General features: G+C 35.6%; 3 protein-coding genes across 3 annotated transcripts; 2 read left to right on the top strand and 1 right to left on the bottom strand.

The window, feature by feature from the left end:
* Positions 1-5,131: 5,131 nt before the first annotated feature.
* Positions 5,132-6,427, top strand: LOC126728495 (uncharacterized). Its single transcript, XM_050434304.1, has 2 exons — positions 5,132-5,988; positions 6,235-6,427. The coding sequence occupies exons 1-2, from the start codon at positions 5,132-5,134 to the stop codon at positions 6,425-6,427; spliced, it is 1,050 nt and encodes a 349-aa protein (XP_050290261.1).
* A 72-nt stretch (positions 6,428-6,499) lies between these two features.
* On the top strand, positions 6,500-7,450 carry LOC126728494 (uncharacterized). Its single transcript, XM_050434303.1, has one exon. The coding sequence runs from the start codon at positions 6,500-6,502 to the stop codon at positions 7,448-7,450; it is 951 nt and encodes a 316-aa protein (XP_050290260.1).
* A 3,392-nt stretch (positions 7,451-10,842) lies between these two features.
* LOC126726550 (KH domain-containing protein At4g18375-like) lies at positions 10,843-18,450 on the bottom strand. The gene is made up of 8 exons (XM_050431816.1): positions 18,325-18,450; positions 17,097-17,703; positions 16,092-16,583; positions 15,309-15,548; positions 14,955-15,221; positions 14,166-14,221; positions 13,965-14,061; positions 10,843-11,410 (listed from the first exon to the last, which is right to left on the bottom strand). Exons 2-8 carry the CDS (start codon positions 17,679-17,681, stop codon positions 11,279-11,281), a joined length of 1,869 nt encoding a protein of 622 aa, XP_050287773.1. The 5' UTR covers positions 17,682-17,703; positions 18,325-18,450; the 3' UTR covers positions 10,843-11,278.
* Positions 18,451-18,603: the final 153 nt, after the last annotated feature.

Raw genomic sequence — 18,603 nt, 5'->3', positions numbered from 1 at the left:
CTGAGCTAGCTATGTCTTCAGCTTACCATCCCCAATCTGATGGCCAAACGGAGGTGGTGAATAGGAGCCTTGAACAATACTTGAGGGCCTTTGTTGGTGACAAACCTAATGCTTGGGCTGATTGGCTTCACTTGGCTGAGTATTGGTTTAACACCAATTTCCATACTTCAACTAAGCTGACCCCATTTGAGGCTCTTTATGGCATACCACCTCCCAGTTTGTTGGATTATATTCCTGGTGCTACCCAAGTGGCTGCTGTGGATCAGTTACTGCAGAACAGACAGGACCTCATCTCCTTGCTGAAACAGAATTTACTTTCTGCTCAAGCTAGGATGAAATCTCAGGCTGATTTGCATAGATCTGATACAAGTTTTACTGTTGGTGATTGGGTTTATTTGAAGCTACAGCCTTATAGGCAGCACTCATTGAGGTTGAAAGGTTTCAATAAGCTTTCTCCTAGGTTCTATGGTCCCTTCCAAGTTGAGCAGAAGGTTGGTCAGGTGGCATATAAACTTACCTTGCCTACTGATTGTTCTATCCACCCAGTTTTTCATGTCTCATGTTTGAAACTGAAGTTGGGATCAAATGTAGTTCCAGTTCCAACTCTTCCTCCTGTTACTTCTGCTGGTGTACTTAATCCTGAACCTATTGCTATCCTTCAACACAGGACTAAACGGCTCCGGTCTAGAACTATCTCTGAAGTCTTGGTCCAGTGGCATGGTCATTCTCCAGAAGATGCTACCTGGGAATCCCTCTACAACTTGCAGCAGCAGTTTCCTCACCTTGTGGGCAAGGTTTTGTAACCGTTGGGGGGAGGTGGACCTTGGGGGCAAGGTCTTTTTAAGGGGAAGGGAATTGATAAGATTTGTAATGAGGAGAATTGTAATTAGAGAATGAGTGGTGAGTAGTGAGAGTTAGTTAGTTGTTGTGTTAGTGATAGTTAGTTAGTTACTGTGTGTTGTCATTGGCTGTTGTGATGATGTCATGGAAGTTAGTTAGCTTAGCTGGAGTTAGTTAAGAATGTGGAACGGTAATAGTATAAGAGGTGAGAAACAGAAGGTTGTAGGGGTCTTTTGATGCATAATAAGAATTCATTCTCATTCATATCTTCTCCTCTCTAATTCCCATCTATCTCTCTTCTCTTCTTAATTCTCTTTCTCGAATGTTCTATCTCTCTCCCTGGTTACTCTATTCAATTCATTTCTTCATTGGTTACTAAGATCCTATCATAGACAATATATCGCATCCGTTGAAAGTGAATATTCCAACCAATCCTCATGTGAATTAAACCATGAAGGTTGAAATCGACGATGATGAGTATCATCATTGTATGGATAGTCTATATTTTTAGGTTGATATGGACCTTTTTCGATATAAGCTCCTCGGATTTCATCTTGTTTGTTGATAGGAAATTCACATATTTGTTTACGTGATCCTGGATCACGATATATCTCTTCAAATTGAAGTTTTGGACATTTGGAGGGATGTTCATCAAGCATTGAAGTATTAACATTTGTTTCTACAGCCACAGGTGTCCTAATTTTTGAATTGCTAACATCTTTTTTCTTAAAGAATGCATCAATTGTTTTTCTTTTGTTCATAATTTTTTTAGCTTTAAGAATATGACTCAAAAATTAACCTGAAAAAAATTTTAAAAAATAAAATTTTAATTAGAAATTTTTACTTAATTATATGAATGTTATTCATACTCAAGAAAAAAAACAAAATTTCCACTATAATTTAAACAGTCAACCCATTTTTAATACAACTTTAATTAATAATAACCCCTCAAACAAAAACAAAAATAATTTAATTAATTTGTCTTTTATAATGTATTGGTTAATTTAATTATATAGCTTTAATTATTGTTGTTTAGCGTAACAATAAACTATATTGCTTTAATTTATTTGTCATTAATTATACAATTAACTAATTATAGTATAATAGTAATATTGTAACTAATTAACTATCTATTGTATCCATTAGCTAATGGACTGCAACTAAAATAATATTAATCAATAAAAGTTGGATGGTGAAGTCCTTTAAAAAAAACAAAAAAAAAAACCGATATTATTTATATTATATGATTTTCAAAATTTTTTTAAATTGTTTTTTTCCAAGTTTCAATTCCAAAATTGAAACTTGGGTAATATGTGAAGCTCAAGCCCAAGTACTGCAGTGAATAACTTCAAAATCCATTCAAAGTTTCTGAGCCTTAAAGAAGTCCAAACCAAATAGGATACAACAAGCCCAACCCAACACACAAACACACCAACCAAAAACAAAAACACTTATAACACACAAACACACAACACACAACCCACAAACACACAACATAGAACCCACAAACACACAACACAAAAACATTGTTGTGGTTGTACAACAGGACCCAAAAAAAAAAAAAAAAAATTGTTATAAGTGCAGGCGTGTAAGATGCAAGGGAGCATAGTGTATGGACAGCCAAATTTAAAAAAAAAAAAAAAAAAAAAAAGGGTGAAAGTCAGCCAAATTGGCCAATCAGATTCTCACAGTTCCACATTAAGGGAGGGCCGGACTGAGAGTCAGAGAGAAAAACCTTGAGGGAGGGCCGGACTGCCGGAGGAAGCAACGAGCACCGCTCACCGAAGCAGAGGCAGAGGCGCAAAGCGATGAGCTGATGACCGATCTACCGTTTACGATGTCGATCTGCGATTCATTTCCTTTTTAATTTCAGTGAGATAAAGAGCGAGAGATTGAGAGAGAGTCAGAGAGAAAAAGAGCAAAATACCTTGAGGGAGGGCCGGAGGGAGCACCGAGTGGCGAGCATCGAGCACCGGAGCAGAGGCAGAGCGATCTGCGTTCTCTGATCTCCGATCTGCGATGAGGGGCAACCGGGCGAGCGACGACGACGACGATGTGACTGTCTGTGGGTTACTGGGTTTGGTTTTGGTTTGTGTATTGGGGATTTTTTTTTTTTTGATAAACACCTCTGTGCTCTGTGTTTGGTTTGCTGAGTTCTGTGTTTGCAGGGGCGGAGCCACATAGTGGCTTGGGGGGGGTCGTGGCCCCTGCAAAATTTTTTTTTTCCCATTAGACTATGAAGAAAAAATAAATAGGCCTCCCCAACATTACACAGCCGGCCCCCCCAGCCATTTCTCACCCATTCTCCCAGCCCTCAATCAAAAATTAGGAACACCATCAAATTAAAAAAAAAAAAAAAAAAAAAAATTATCTGTTCTACTTTCAAGCAAAAAAAAAAAAACCCAAAAAAAATTTGAACTAAAATCTGAAAAAAAAAATATATATATATATATATATATATATATATACCAAAACCAAGCCCACGGCGAGCCCATTATAGGTAGCTCGCTCACGGCAAGCCCACAGATTCTCAACCAAAAAAAAAAAAAAAAATACAGAGAATCAGAAATTGAACCCATCATGTTGCTGGCGCTCGGCAGAATCCCATCACGTCGCGTCGTCGCTGGCAGAGAGATCAAACCCCAATACAAAAGCAAACTAAACACAGAACTCAGCAAACCAAACACAGAGCACAGAGGTGTTTATCAAAAAAAAAAAAAAAATCCCCAATACACAAACCAAAACCAAACCCAATAAACCATGGACGGTCACGTTGCCGTCGTCGTCGCCACAGCAAGCTCGTTGTCTTCGTCGTCGCTCGCCCGATCGCCCCTCATCGCAGATCGGAGATCGGAGAACGCAGATCGCTCTGCCTCTGCTCCGGTGCTCGCCGCTCGGTGCTCCCTCCAGCCCTCCCTCAAGGTATTTCACTCTTTTTCTCTCTGACTCTCTCTCAGTCTCTTGCTCTTTATCTCACTGAAATTAAAAAGGAAATGAATCGCAAATCGACATCGTAGACGGTAGATCGATCATCGGCTCATCGCTCTGCACCTCTGCCTCTGCTCCGGTGAGCGGTGCTCGTTGCTTCCTCCGGCAGTCCGGCCCTCCCTCAAGGTTTTTCTTTCTGACTCTCTCTCAGACTCTCAGTCTCTCTCTCTTTATCTCACTGAATGACTGAATAAAGAATGAAATGAAACTTATAAATGAAACTCAGCATTTTTTTTTTTTTTTTTTTTTTTTTGATGTGGAACTGTGAGAATCTGATTGGCCAATTTGGCTGACTTTCACCCTTTTTTTTTTTTTTTTTTTTTTTTTTTTTTTTTTTTTAATTTGGCTGTCTACACACTGTGCTCCTTTGCGTCTTACACGCCTGTACTCATAACAATTTTTTTTTTTTTTGGGTCCTGTTGTACAACCACAACAATGTTTGTGTGTTGTGTGTTTGTGGGTTGTATGTTGTGTGTTTGTGGGTTGTGTGTTGTGTGTTTGTGTGTTATAAGTGTTTTTGTTTTTGGTTGGTGTGTTTGTGTGTTGGGTTGGGCTTGTTGTATCCTATTTGGTTTGGACTTCTTTAAGGCTCAGAAACTTTGAATGGATTTTGAAGTTATTCACTGCAGTACTTGGGCTTGAGCTTCACATATTACCCAAGTTTCAATTTTGGAATTGAAATTTGGAAAAAAACAATTTAAAAAAATTTTGAAAATCATATAATATAAATAATATCAGTTTTTTTTTTTTGTTTTTTTTTAAAGGACTTCACCATCCAACTTTTATTGATTAATATTATTTTAGTTGCGGTCCATTAGCTAATGGATACAATAGATAGTTAATTAGTTACAGTATCACTATTATACTATAATTAGTTAATTGTATAATTAATGACAAATAAATTAAAGCAATATAGTTTATTGTTACGCTAAACAACAATAATTAAAGCTATATAATTAAATTAACCAATACATTATAAAAGACAAATTAATTAAATTATTTTTGTTTTTGTTTGAGGGGTTATTATTAATTAAAGTTGTATTAAAAATGGGTTGACTGTTTAAATTATAGTGGAGATTTTTTTTTTTTTTTAGTATGAATAACATTCATATAATTAAGTAAAAATTTCTAATTAAAATTTTATTTTTTAAAATTTTTTTCAGGTTAATTTTTGAGTCATATTCTTAAAGCTAAAAGAATTATGAACAAACGAAAAACAATTGATGCATTCTTTAAGAAAAAAGATGTTAGCAATTCAGAAATTAGGACACTTGTGGCTGTAGAAACAAATGTTAATACTTCAATGCCTGATGAACATCCCTCCAAATGTCCAAAACTTCAATTTGAAGAGATATATCGTGATCCAGGTTCACGTAAACAAATATGTGAATTTCCTATCAACAAACAAGATGAAATCCGAGGAGCTTATATCGAAAAAGGTCCATATCAACCTAAAAATATAGACTATCCATACAATGATGATACTCATCATCGTCGATTTCAACCTTCATGGTTTAATTCACATGAGGATTGGTTGGAATATTCATCTTCAACGGATGCGATATATTGTCTACCTTGCTACCTTTTTAGTAAGAAACCAATAGGTCGTCCCGGATCAGATGCATTCATTTCAACAGGTTTTAATAATTGGAAAAAGGTGAAAGATGGAATGAATTGTCCTTTAATTCGTCATGTTGGGAAAGAACCAAACTCCCCACATAAAATTGTTGTGAAATGCTGCGAGGATTTAAAGAATTATTCACGACATATTGACAAACTAATTGAGAAACAAACGTCAAAAGAATTAGAGAATAATCGGTTGCGGCTCAAAACCTTAGTAGAGTGTGCTCGATGGCTAGCATTCCAAGCTTGTGCTTTTAGAGGTCATGATGAAAGCCTTGATTCAAAAAATAGGGGTAATTTTATTGAATTGATAAAATTCACATCAACTTTCAATAACAAAGTAGCTAGTGTTGTTTTGGAAAATGCTCCAGGAAATGCCAAATATACATCACCCACAATTCAAAAGGAGATTTTGCATATTCTTGCTAGTAATGTGCGAAATGCTATTCGTGAAGAAATTGGGGATGCAAAATTTTGCATTCTTGTTGATGAAGCCCGGGATGAGTCGAAGAGAAAGCAAATGGCCATCATTTTGAGGTTTGTTGATAAAGAAGGTTTCATTAAAGAGTGTTTCTTTCATATTGTGCATGTTAGAGACACTACTGCATTGACTTTAAAGAATGAGATATGTGCTGTCCTTTCTCATTACAACCTCCACATTAAAAATATTCGAGGTTAAGGATATGATGGGGCTAGTAACATGCATGGTGAATGGAATGGATTACAAACTCTTTTTCTTAAAGATTGCCCATATGCTTATTATGTACATTGTATGGCTCATAGGTTGCAATTAGCTCTAGTTATAGCATGTAGAGAAGTAAAATATGTTCATCAATTCTTTGATCATTTGGTTAATATTATCAATATTGTTGTTGGTTCTAGTAAGCGTAATGATGAATTGCAACATGCTCAAGCAGAACAAGTTGAGAATATGATTGCTTCTAATGAAATTGAGATTGGAAGAGGTGCAAACTAGATTGGTACTTTGCAACGAGCTGTAGATACTAGGTGGGGATCTCATTTTCAATCTATTTATAATTTGATTAAAATGTTTGATGCTACTTGCAAAGTTATCAACACTATCTCTGAGGAAGGGGTTAACTATAAACAACGCGGTGATGCCGAGGGAGCTTATCAGGTATTAACATCATTTGAATTTATTTTAATCTTGCATTTGATGAAAGAGATAATGGGAATTACTAATGTTCTTTGTCAAGCTTTGCAACAACATTCTCAAGACCTTTTAAATGCCATGCATTTAGTTTCAACTACAAAATCACTTATTCAAGAGTTGAGAGATGATGGATGGGAACCTTTACTTGCTAGTGTTATATCATTTTGTGAGCAACATGAAATTGATATTCCTGATATGAATGCTCGTTACACTAAAGGTCGAGGTAGATATCGTCGTCAAGATGACGATTTAACAATGGAACATCATTTTAGAATTGGCATATTTACAGTTGTAATATACTTTCAATTGCAAGAATTGAAAAGTAGATTTTCTGAGCTAACAACAGAACTTGTCATTCTTAGTTCAGCTTTAAATCCCAAGGATGCTTTTAGATTATTCAAAATTGTTCATATATACAATTTGGTTAAGAAATATTATCCTCAAGATTTCACTGAACATGAACAAGAACTTTTAGAGTCTCAATTGCAACATTATGAGCTTGATGTGATAAAACATCCAGATTTTCAGAATATGAGTACAATTTCCGAGCTATGTAGGGGATTACAAATTTCAGGAAAGTCTAATATCTATTTTTTGATTGATAGAATTATTCGTCTTGTGTTGACCCTTCCAGTTTCTACAGCAACTACAGAAGGAGTTTTCTCAGTTATGAAGTTGTTAAAAACAAGACTTCGCAATAGAATGGAGGATGAGTTTTTGGCAGATAATATGATAGTTTATATAGAGAAGGAAATTGCAGGAAATTTCACTATAGAGATGATAATGGATGAATTTTATTCCATGAAAAATCGTCGTCAGGCATGATTTGATCTGGTTGATGACCTGACCTGACCCGACCCGAAGAATGAGAGATTTACCAAGTCTTAGTCTATGGAGCGGAGGCTTGGGCCGACAAAATTTTTGGCCCGTTTTTGTAGCCTATTGTGAATCCTGTGCGGATGATATAAAAGCCGTTTTTTTTTTTTTTTTTTTTTTTGTGATTAGGGTTTTGTCTTCTTGTTGTTTTTGAGAAAGAAAAACACTGTAACCGCACATTGTAATTTTTTTTTATAATAGTGAAATCTCTGCAACTCTATGGACGTAGGCAAATTGCCGAACCACGTAAATACTGTCTTGTGCGTGTGATTGTTTTTCTTTTGGCATTTTCTTTTCTTTATTTTTTTGTTTCTCACAGGTTTGGAATTTCGGTTGAATTCCTAACATATTCAAGTATATGATGATATATGAAAGTTAATAATTTTGTATCCAATAGACTTAAGAATTATATTTAGTATATTTCTGTTACAACCTGACCCCCCAAGTATTCATTCCTGGCTACGCCCTCCCCCCCCCCCCCCCCCAAAGATAAGCCACAGATCTAGATTGAAATTAATATTAGTGGTTAATTGTGCTCATCAAATATCATTCATAGAAATAATTATCACACCCCCACCCCCTCCACTCTAAATTCAAGATAATCCACATATTTAGATTGAAATTAATATTAGTGTTTAATTGTGCACATCCAATATCATTCATAGAAATAATTACCAATGAAACTCTTGAAACTCAATTAGCACCTTGAAACTCAATTAGCACCTCTAAGCACTCCTACTAGTACTTGTATAATAGAAAAATAACCAAAATTTAGCCAGTCAAACCCAATTCACCCATATTGAACCATGTAAAATTGTGTAAAAATGCATAACTACTATAATAATTATGTAAATTTATACTAGCACTATTAATTTTGCATTTATATTTTTATTCTTTCTTTACATATCCTGAAGACAAAGAAACGGAATATATGGTAATTGTTTTGTGTGAAAATAAAGAACAATTAAAAAATCAAGAAATTTTGTTATTTTATTAAAATGTCATATAAAATAGATAATATGATGCTTAGTGTTTTAAAAAGTGAGCATAAAAAAAAAAATGATGTTCTTATGTTAAAATAAACATAAATTTCATGCAAATGTATAATTGTTTTCAACCTTTACTCAAAAAAAAAAAATATATATATATATATATATATATATATATATGTATATATATAAAATTGGGATTTAAACTGACATTTCCAACGTGGACATATAAAATACACAATATTGGATATGTTAGAGATGATGAATGAAATGTTTTGACGTGTCACAATCAGTGTTCATTTTTCCAATATTCTAGAGGTACAAATATGAATTTGTGACTGCCTTTTATGCGGATTATTCATATTCTCAAAAAAAATTGTCCAGTATTAATGCCCAACTCCTCTCTCCCTCCAAAAAGGTAAAATATATAGAATGTTAGAAATGCAAAATGCAAGCAAATTCATTGCATTCTAAATTTTAATCCCTGAAACTTATATTACAAGTAAATTAATTTATAGCACTGTTTACAAGCGTAAAGACATGTAATTCAGTACTACTCCACTGCTAATCATAACATATACACCTTCCAACAATTTCACCACCATGCATAACATCACTGGGGGAACATCAATTCAGATATCCACTAACACCAATGTTACAATGTGCTGCCATAACACCAAATCCTCAGTGATTACCACACACACCAACTTAATTGGTCATCCGGACAACCACAATGATGAAATCAATTGGAATGTATAGCACAGAAAACATAGAAATTCACAAGAGAAATAGTAGGAGAAAGATCAACAATATATCAAGGATATATTTTCTGCTCATCTAGGTTGGCTAAGAATCCTATAAATAGTGCAAGGCACAATGAAATTTTTGTATCCTATATTGGGGTTTTCATTAACAAAGATTGAAGCAGGAATGATAGTTTTTGACTGGATTGTCCGCATATGCCATCAATCAGATGCTAAGGAAGCAGAGCCATGTACAACATCATGAAAACAAAATGATTTATCTACACCATGAACCAGAAATTCCAACAGGTAAGATGCCATAGACCCTTTTGCAAGACAGATAATTAAAAAGGTTGGACATGATAGTTTCAACCAAAAAAGATAGTATGGGAACATGAGAGAAAGTGCAGTCGACACTCGGAAGGCAGCCTCAACAACAGAGATGCTAGTTTACTACGACAATTATGAAAATTTGCATACTACGATATGATTGGGATTAACCTTTTTGATAATTCAATAGGTTATAACAAGGGAGGGGGTATTTGAAACCTGAAGATTTCCATTGAAAATATTTGGAGGTGTTGAGCTAAAGGCTCTTGGCAGATCAGGATGGACAACCAGACTATATCCTAGAAAGCAAACTCAATAAAAACAGAGTAGTTTGCCTTTGCAAAGAGATCCCCAAAAAACAATATATTTATATAGTGACATAATATCATTTTGCTTTGTAAAAATAAGAATATTGTCAACACAAATTCAATAAAAATGGATAGACAACCAGACTATATCCTAGAAAGCAAACTCAATAAAATGGCGTAGTTTGCCTCTGCAAAAAGATCCTCCCCCCCCCCCCCCACACACACACAAAAAAAAAAAAGTAGTGACAATATCATTTTGCTTTGTAAAAATAAGAATCTTATCAACGCATGGCTCATTTCCAGAACTAAGTTAACCCTAATACTAAAGCTTAGATGTATTTTTGAAATGCCAAAATATTCCCCAGTCAGAGGAGATGATGATTAACGGATAGGTTTGGCAACTATGAAAAATCCAATAGCCACTTAAGCTGAACATCTCTTCCCTTAGTCAGGACCAAGGAGAAGTACAGAATTATCTTTGAAAGGAGAGTAATAAGAGCTAGCAGGGTACTAATAGTTGTGATCTTGAGATATGTATCGAATGTAGACCAGAAGGTGGAACACATATAACACGTTGAGGAGATATAATTCCAAAAATTATATCTTATAGGCTTTTCAGATACAAAGCATATGCCGACTTGTCAGATGTGATATGAAATTTACTGCACTAAATGTCATAGAGCATGTAGAGAAGCCCAGAAATAATATATATACTTGAGAAATGATGATTTCTTGATTTAGCTTTGCAACAAACTATCATAAACCTAGGATAAGGCACAATATAGAATTATGCACAGAGGGAGAGAGTATATCATGTATTTTATTTAATTGCAGAAGTTGAGCCTCTTTTCCCACCACTCTATAAATGTAAACCAAGGAGAATATTGAAATAAGGTATCATCACCGCAGCACTGCACTTGTCACCGATAGAAAAGATTCTTCTAGCAAGAAGCTGAGAGTGAGATGTTGAATGGCCAGAAAAGCAACACATATATTAAAAGTTTGACAATTATGGTCATCCTTGAAAACATTTTTGGGCATGAACATCAATTTTATAGAGTATGACAGCATTGGAAATAAGAGGGACTCCACATTAGTCAAAGACATGACCAGATTATATAACACGAAAGGAAAGAAAGAAAGGTCCTAATAGTTCTAAGATACTGCAGATGGAGAATAGATTGACAGATGGAAGCCTATACGGTTAAACATAAAACCACCACCAGATCTTCCTGCACAATCTTGATAGTCACTGCCATGGAAGAACAGGAGGATTCCAGTTGAAGAAGCCTAGAAAAGAAGCCCTCTCCAGAACCAAACCTAAAGGAACTAAGGAGAGGAACCATAAGGGAAAGAATTCCAAGATTATAACTATTCACCTTCAACATCTAGATGCGTCCTTAAAACTCAGGTGGCCATTATAAATGCCTGAATCAAGTTTTCAGCTGCACGCTTCTGTTCAGGTGTGCCTGATATAAGAGCAATACGATCACCACGGGAAGATTTGGAATCAGAAATCTCTATCATTGCACCTGATATCTGGAGGGAAAACAAGTAGGTGTTAAAATGTCATTCAATCAAACAAATTTGTTCAATATTTTAAGATGTACTGTATATGATGTTCCAAGACATCCGAATTTAGAGGTAAAATCAAAACATAAGGCATTAGATTAAATTAGGTACACAAAAGAACATTTTTTTTATTATTGGTAAGTTACACATGCACCTAGTGGGTCTTGAACCTATGACCTCATCCTCCATCCCACTATTGTGGGAGAAGGAAGTGCCTTGAGTTATGGCTCACTGGCTAGGAAAACAAAAGAATATGGTGAATAGACATTTATTTATTTGAGTTCGAAGAGTCAAGTTTATTTGATGTAATGCCAAAATAAGTATGAAATATTAGAAAATTGTCCACTTCAACAAAATAGAAGGAACAATGCCATTGCTGGGAAACATACGTATCTTGAATTACTACCAGCATCTTAAAGGATATATATCAGAATGTGAACAAGCTGTAGCAAATATGAACAAAGGTAATACAAATAATCAGGGTAAACAGCGTGGGATTTTTGGCTCTAAGTCCAATGACTTGATTTCTTGAACATGTAGTAGTGCTTAATATTGATTTATTGCTAAATGTCCTTGGCTGCAAGCTGGGCTCTCTGCCAATGAAATATCTGGGTCTTCCTTTGGGTGCTAATTTCAAGGATAAGACTAAATGGTATCCGATTCTGGAGAAAATGGAAAGGAAATTGGCGGGTTGGAAACGCTTGTATCCATCAAAGGGAGGTAGAGTCACTCTAATCAAAAGCACCCTTTCTAATTTACCCACTTACTTCCTTTCTCTATTTCCTATACCTGCTAGTGTGGCTAATCGAATAGAGAAGCTTCAGCGGAATTTCTTATGGGGCGGTTTTGGTGATGAACCTAAAATGCATTTGGTTAAATGGGCTACTGTATGCGCTCCTATTTCTTCGGGTGGATTAGGGATAAGGAAGATAAGACTTTTCAATATAGCTCTACTTGGGAAGTGGTTATGGAGATTTGGGATTGAGAAGGATGCCCTTTGGAGACAAGTGATAGAGTTGAAATATGGATGTTTGTGGGGGGGATGGTGTACCAGATCTGTTAAGGGTCCTTATGGTGTTGGTTTATGGAAGAGTATCAATCAGGGTTGGCCTTCTTTCTCTCGCCACATTCTGTATGATATTGGTGATGGGTCTAGGGTGAAGTTTTGGCAAGACCGTTGGTGTGGAGAGACACCTCTTGCAATTAGCTACCCTGAACTATTCAGATTTTGCAGGAATAAGGAGGCTAGTGTGGTTGAGCTTATGAAATCCCCCAATGGTGTCCTTTTTTGGGATGTGAGTTTCTTTAGGGGTGTGCATGTTCGAGAATTAGAGGCTTTGTCAAGCTTCATGGAAACCATATATGGTTCTTCTATAAGGGGGTTTGGTGAGGATAAGATGTGTTGGATTCCTAGCAAAGCTAAGGGGTTCTTGGTGAAAGATTATTATAGAATTTTAGCTGGTCCTACCATCTTCGGTTTTCCTTGGAGAAGTATTTGGAAGCAGAAGATTCCCTCTAGAGTAGCTTTCTTTGTATGGTCCTGCTGCCTTAGGGAAATGCTTGACGATTGATAATTTGCGAAAAAGGAAGGTGTGGATTTTGGATTGGTGCTACATGTGCAGGAGTAATGGTGAATCGGTTGACCATCTCTTCCTTCATTGTCCCGTTGCTATGGATCTATGGTCTATGGTTTTGGGTTTATTTGGAGTATCTTGGGTTATGCCACATATTGTTTTGGGCATGTGCAGGAGTAATGGTGAATCGGTTGACCATCTCTTCCTTCATTGTCCCATTGCTATGGATCTATGGTCTATGGTTTTGGGTTTATTTGGAGTATCTTGGGTTATGCCACATATTGTTTTGGGGCTGTTAGGGTGTTGGCAAGGCAGCTTTGGTCATCATCGAAATGGTTATATATGGTCCATCGTTCCTCATGGCTTAATGTGGTGTCTTTGGAGGGAGAGAAATAGTCGTCGTTTTGAAGATATTGAGAGATCTATTCCGGACCTCAAGCTTTTATTTTTTAGAACTTTGTTGGATTGGTTGTTTGCTTTGCAAAACAAATCTTTCCCTTCTTTTTTTGTTTTCCTAGATTCTTGCAATTTTTGTTTTTGATTTTTGTCCCCTTGTTCACTTCCTGTGTACTAGGGTGTTTCCTTTTTTATATCAATATATCTTATTACTTATCAAAAAAAAAAAAAATGTTATAACCTCCTTCCCACTGTTATATAAGCAACTAAATATTATTTTTTTTGATAAGTAACTAAATATTATTACTATTTAAGTAACCAAAAAATATAGATTCTATACCCCTTTCCAACAATTCCGAAAATTGAGGTTCAAAATACAGCCATCTTGGCAAATGCCTAAGCAAGAGTTGAAGGTACCATTTTATACATTATACAAATTCACAGGTTACAGAAATGGAACTCCACAATAACACTTTAGATTCCTTTATATAGATTAAAGCATGCTAACTAGTGGTCAGAAAATAAAATCTTAAACAGGAAGATGAACCAACCTTCCGAAGGTTTGCTATATTGGCCCCTCCCTTACCCATCACTTTACCCACTGCATTGGCAGGGACCAAAATCTCAAGTGTTGAAGGGGGAGGCAACCTGCATAGGCACATGGAATTAAAAGCGGACCCAGATTAAAAATAAGTAAATAAAGCCAAAGGACAATTGTTCAAGAGCAAATCACAAGATAATAATATACTAACCCTCCATACAGCTTGGATGAATATGTGGGCAAGGATCCATAGCCATTTTCACCCATCTATCATAAAGAAGGAAAAGGAAAATGAATGCTACAAAAAGGAAGAAATATGTCCCCACTTGAACAAGAAACAAACATCAAATAGAACAACTGAACCACAGTAATTAGGATCCAGTTTAACACTTGCAAATTGCAACTAATTGAATAAAACAACCACCACCAAAAAAAAAAAAAAAAATCATAAACCCGTCTCAGATTGAATCAACTAGAAAGCTTATTCAATCTAGAAAGCTCAAATCATAAACAAACAGTCTAAATCAAAGGCACATATTAGAAAAAACCAACAAGGGCTTTCAAAATCATGCCAGATTTTACTACCTTGGCAAATTTCCAACCTACTTAATAAAGAACAAGTTAGAATTTTTCCTCTTGTGAAACAAAGTGAGAAGAGGATAGAGGAACTAATAGTATCAAACACTGTTTTAAGAGAAAGGGAGGGAGGGAAAATATATATATATATATATCAATAAAAAAGCACTGAGAAGTGCAAAAAATGGTTGAACCAAGTAACACGTCGTAATGCTAAACATCATTTTAGTAAGATCTTATAATAATCACTTTGCTCCATGAATTGACTGATGGTACACACCTAGATGAGTAGAAGGAATTACAGTAATTACCAGCACTGATCATGACAAACATATATTATGATGGTGAACAAAGTTGTGGTTTCAGCAGCTATATGATTAAAAAAAGAAAAAAAGAAGAAGTAAAAATAACAGTATCAGCATACCGACAAAGATCCATATCCATAGAGGCCACTTGAAGAAAGAATTCCCAGTCCACTTCCACTTTCGACCCTCTGATCATAACCCAAAGAACCAACAGGGGGAACAGAAGGCAGGACAGATGGAACTGAAAGACCAGTGCCAGCTGAGAACAAGGAATCAGCACCGACACTAGGGTTATGGCCAGCATCTCTATCTCTCAAAACATCATCACGAAGCCTTAAAACAATCTGGATAAGTGCATCTCTAACACTACCAACTTCTCCAAGCACCTAAATGAGGAGCAATTTAATTATAATATATGACCCATAAATAAGAAATAGTAAACAACAAATCTGACAGACTTCTAGAAAACAAACCTCCACAAGTTCATCGTTTCCATCAGCACACTTAGGCTTATCACCTTTCGAGATTCGGACATCAGCTTTGGTTCTCTTACGGATCTCATTTATAATAGAGCCACTTTTTCCAATGATACACCCAATAACCTTAGATGGAACAAGGAGTCTAATTGAAACAGTGTCATCTTCTTCATCACTAATCTTCCCTTGAAGCAACAGAACAGCTTCAACTGCCATGGATTTCAGATCATCGGGAGACTGAAAACAAGGGAAACTTGGCATATCAACAAGTTTTCAAGATGAATACTATTGTGCAGCACATTGATAGAATGGAGTCGATGCACTTCACCAACGAACAACACAAACACTGACAAACAAGTAGAGACAGCTACTCTTGCTATGATCTTAAACATATTTATGTTATAACAGATATATCTACTTTCTATTTGCAATAATATATATCAAAATCAGTAAGACAAAAAAAAAATAAATAAAAAGCATGCCCTCTGTAAGGTACAGGAAATATTGAAAATTGCCAAAAATTGCCTCACAAATTTTTCCATACAAGTGATGTCAAAACATAGAATTTCCCCATTATCTAACCATCCATTTTAAAGATTATCAACTATGAAAGAGGGCATAATAGATGCATCTATGTAATTAGATTTCTAATTAAAAAAAACCAAACCAGAAGAATTAGAGGGCAACACGGCATCCCTTGCTCCATCTAGTTTGAGAAATTCTGAAGAATAAATCATCATTATTACTATTTTTAAAAAGTTGAGGAAGTAAAGCACATACCTCTGTTGCCGTAATTGTGATGATACACTCATCACGATCCTCCTTGGTATCATCAACCTCAATACGAGCACCACTAGCCTGCCTTATACTTTTAATTGTACCACCTCCCTTGCCAATGACACGCCCGATCTTGTCAAAGGGACACAATACTCTTACAATTAACTCCTCAGATCGTGAGGCACTGCTGAACCCAGACATCATAGGAAGAGTAGATGAATAAAGGGGCCATGTATTCCCTGTTTCTGCATAAACAGGGAGATCCTGTACATTTGATGCAGCTATGATTGGAGGAACAGATCTAGTGGTCATAGCATCTGCACTTGGAAACAATCCACCTGATGGATAAATAGGGACATCTGATGGAATGATAATACTTGGAGGAGCTTCTTGTACAGTCGTCTCAAGAGGAATCTCTTCTCTAGGAGTGAACTTGTACATAATTGCAGAAACTGCAAACAGCGCTTTCTTCACTGCCTCTGGTTCACCAGCAATCTAATCATATGATAAGAGAATAATTAAAACCCAAAAAGCCTTTTTCTAATTGATAAGTTAAGTTACACATGAATGATGCATCTAAGGATCTTCAACCCACCACCTCACTCTCACCTTGCTCTTACAAGGGAGTAGATGCCATTAAACTAGAAATCATTGGCCAATTAAACCACAGAAAGATACTGTAAAATAAATTTTGTAAAGATGAAAGCGAACCTTGACAGAAAAATGAAAAATCATAATGAAGGGCATAAATTGTACTACATATACTATCCATGCACAATACCCAATCAACAGCAATACAACTTGGCATGTAGAAAAAAATGAAAAAGTAATTGACTGTTCCACGGTAAATAGTAACCAGGACAACATTTTGTAATCTGAATAATCTATAACAAACTTCGATAAAAAATAAAAATATAAAGAAATTGAATGAGTTATAGTAATACTTTTTTTTTGAAAAGTAAAAGGATTGATAATATCAAGGGAATAATGAGGTATAGTAATACTAACCATGAGAAAATTGTCAAAGTCCAAAGCACAGGAGTGAGTTGGGTCAGTGGCATCCTTGGCCGTGACCTTAATATTTGTCCTTGTCTTACCTCTCAGTTTTTTTATTGTTGCCCCAGCCTTACCAATGATATTTGCAGATTGGCTAGATGGAACAAGAATTTGACATTCCTCCCTATCCTTCCGCTTCTTGTCAGAATCTCCAATGGAAGCCACAGCATTTGCAATGGCAGCATGAACTCTGAGAAGAGCATCCTGAGCAGCACATAAAGGTTCCCTGTTACTGAACTCATCATCAATTTCAACCTCCGCCTTTTCCTTAATATAGCAGTAGATTGTTATGACACGGTCCTTAGCACCTGGATATGGATCCACAACCTTAACTTTTGCCCTCGTCTCTTGCCTAATAGAATTTATGACTTTCCCACTCTTGCCAATAACACTACCAATGACCCCATCTGGGCAAAGTATTCTATAAACAACCACTTCATCATTCCCCCTTTCATCTTTGTCATTCATCCGTCTCTTCTGATTCTTGTCCCCATCATAGTCCCTCTGCCCACGGTATCGCTTCCCAGTCTCACCCATTTTTCTAATTTCAACTTGGCTCCTGAAAGTGCAAAATCAGTCTAAGTTTAAATACTTTTTCCTACTCAACCTAAATGCACCTATGCCATTTAACAATTTCCACAAAAAATTCATGCTGAACAAACGGTCATGGACCCTTGCTTCAATTTAATAAATACCATGGCTTATCAGACTCAAAACTTGAGTTTCTAGTTCATTAATTTCTAGTTTTTCAGCATTCAAACATGAACAAATTGAAAAACCACACAAAGCTACATCTGTAACAAATTGCCCACACAAAAACTTATACAAAATAACATGGAAAGAAACCAAGAAAAAGAAAAGTATATTATGGGTAGCATTCAACAAAGAGAGACCAAGAACAGTTCAACCAAAACTTTCACCCAGAAAATTGAAAAAAGGCTCAGAATAGAAAACCCAGATTCAAAAAAAAAAAAAAAAAAAAAAAACCCCACAATATTGCCTTCAAGAACAGATAAAAAAAAAAAAAAATATATATATATATATATATATATATATATATATATAATTGCAGAGTATTTCAGAAGTACTAGAAGATAAAGCTAAATCAATAGTAATAGTTTCAGGAACGAAAATGATTAATAGATTAAAAAAAAAAAAAAACCCAAGAAAGAAAGCTTACCTTTCAGATTTTAGAGCAAAAGAAAAACCCTAGAGAAAGAGAGAGAGAGAGAGATGTGTGTTTTCCGTTTAACTCTCTTCGGAAACGCACTATATTGTAGTACTAGTGTTTTTTTTTTTTTAGTAAAGACTGTGTTTTTAATATGTGTTTTCGTCAGCATCTTATCAAAGAGTTAAAAACAATCAGGACCGTTAAACAGCTTTGAGCTCATTGGGCCCCACATGAGTAAACAGGTATTGAAGGCCCAAAAAAAAGAAAAAACAAAGTATCTCTTTTTTG

Source organism: Quercus robur, chromosome 5 (assembly GCF_932294415.1).
Source record: "Quercus robur chromosome 5, dhQueRobu3.1, whole genome shotgun sequence".
NCBI lineage: Eukaryota > Viridiplantae > Streptophyta > Magnoliopsida > Fagales > Fagaceae > Quercus > Quercus robur.
Note: the sequence above shows the minus strand (reverse complement) of the source record. Positions and strands in the feature narration are given on the sequence as shown.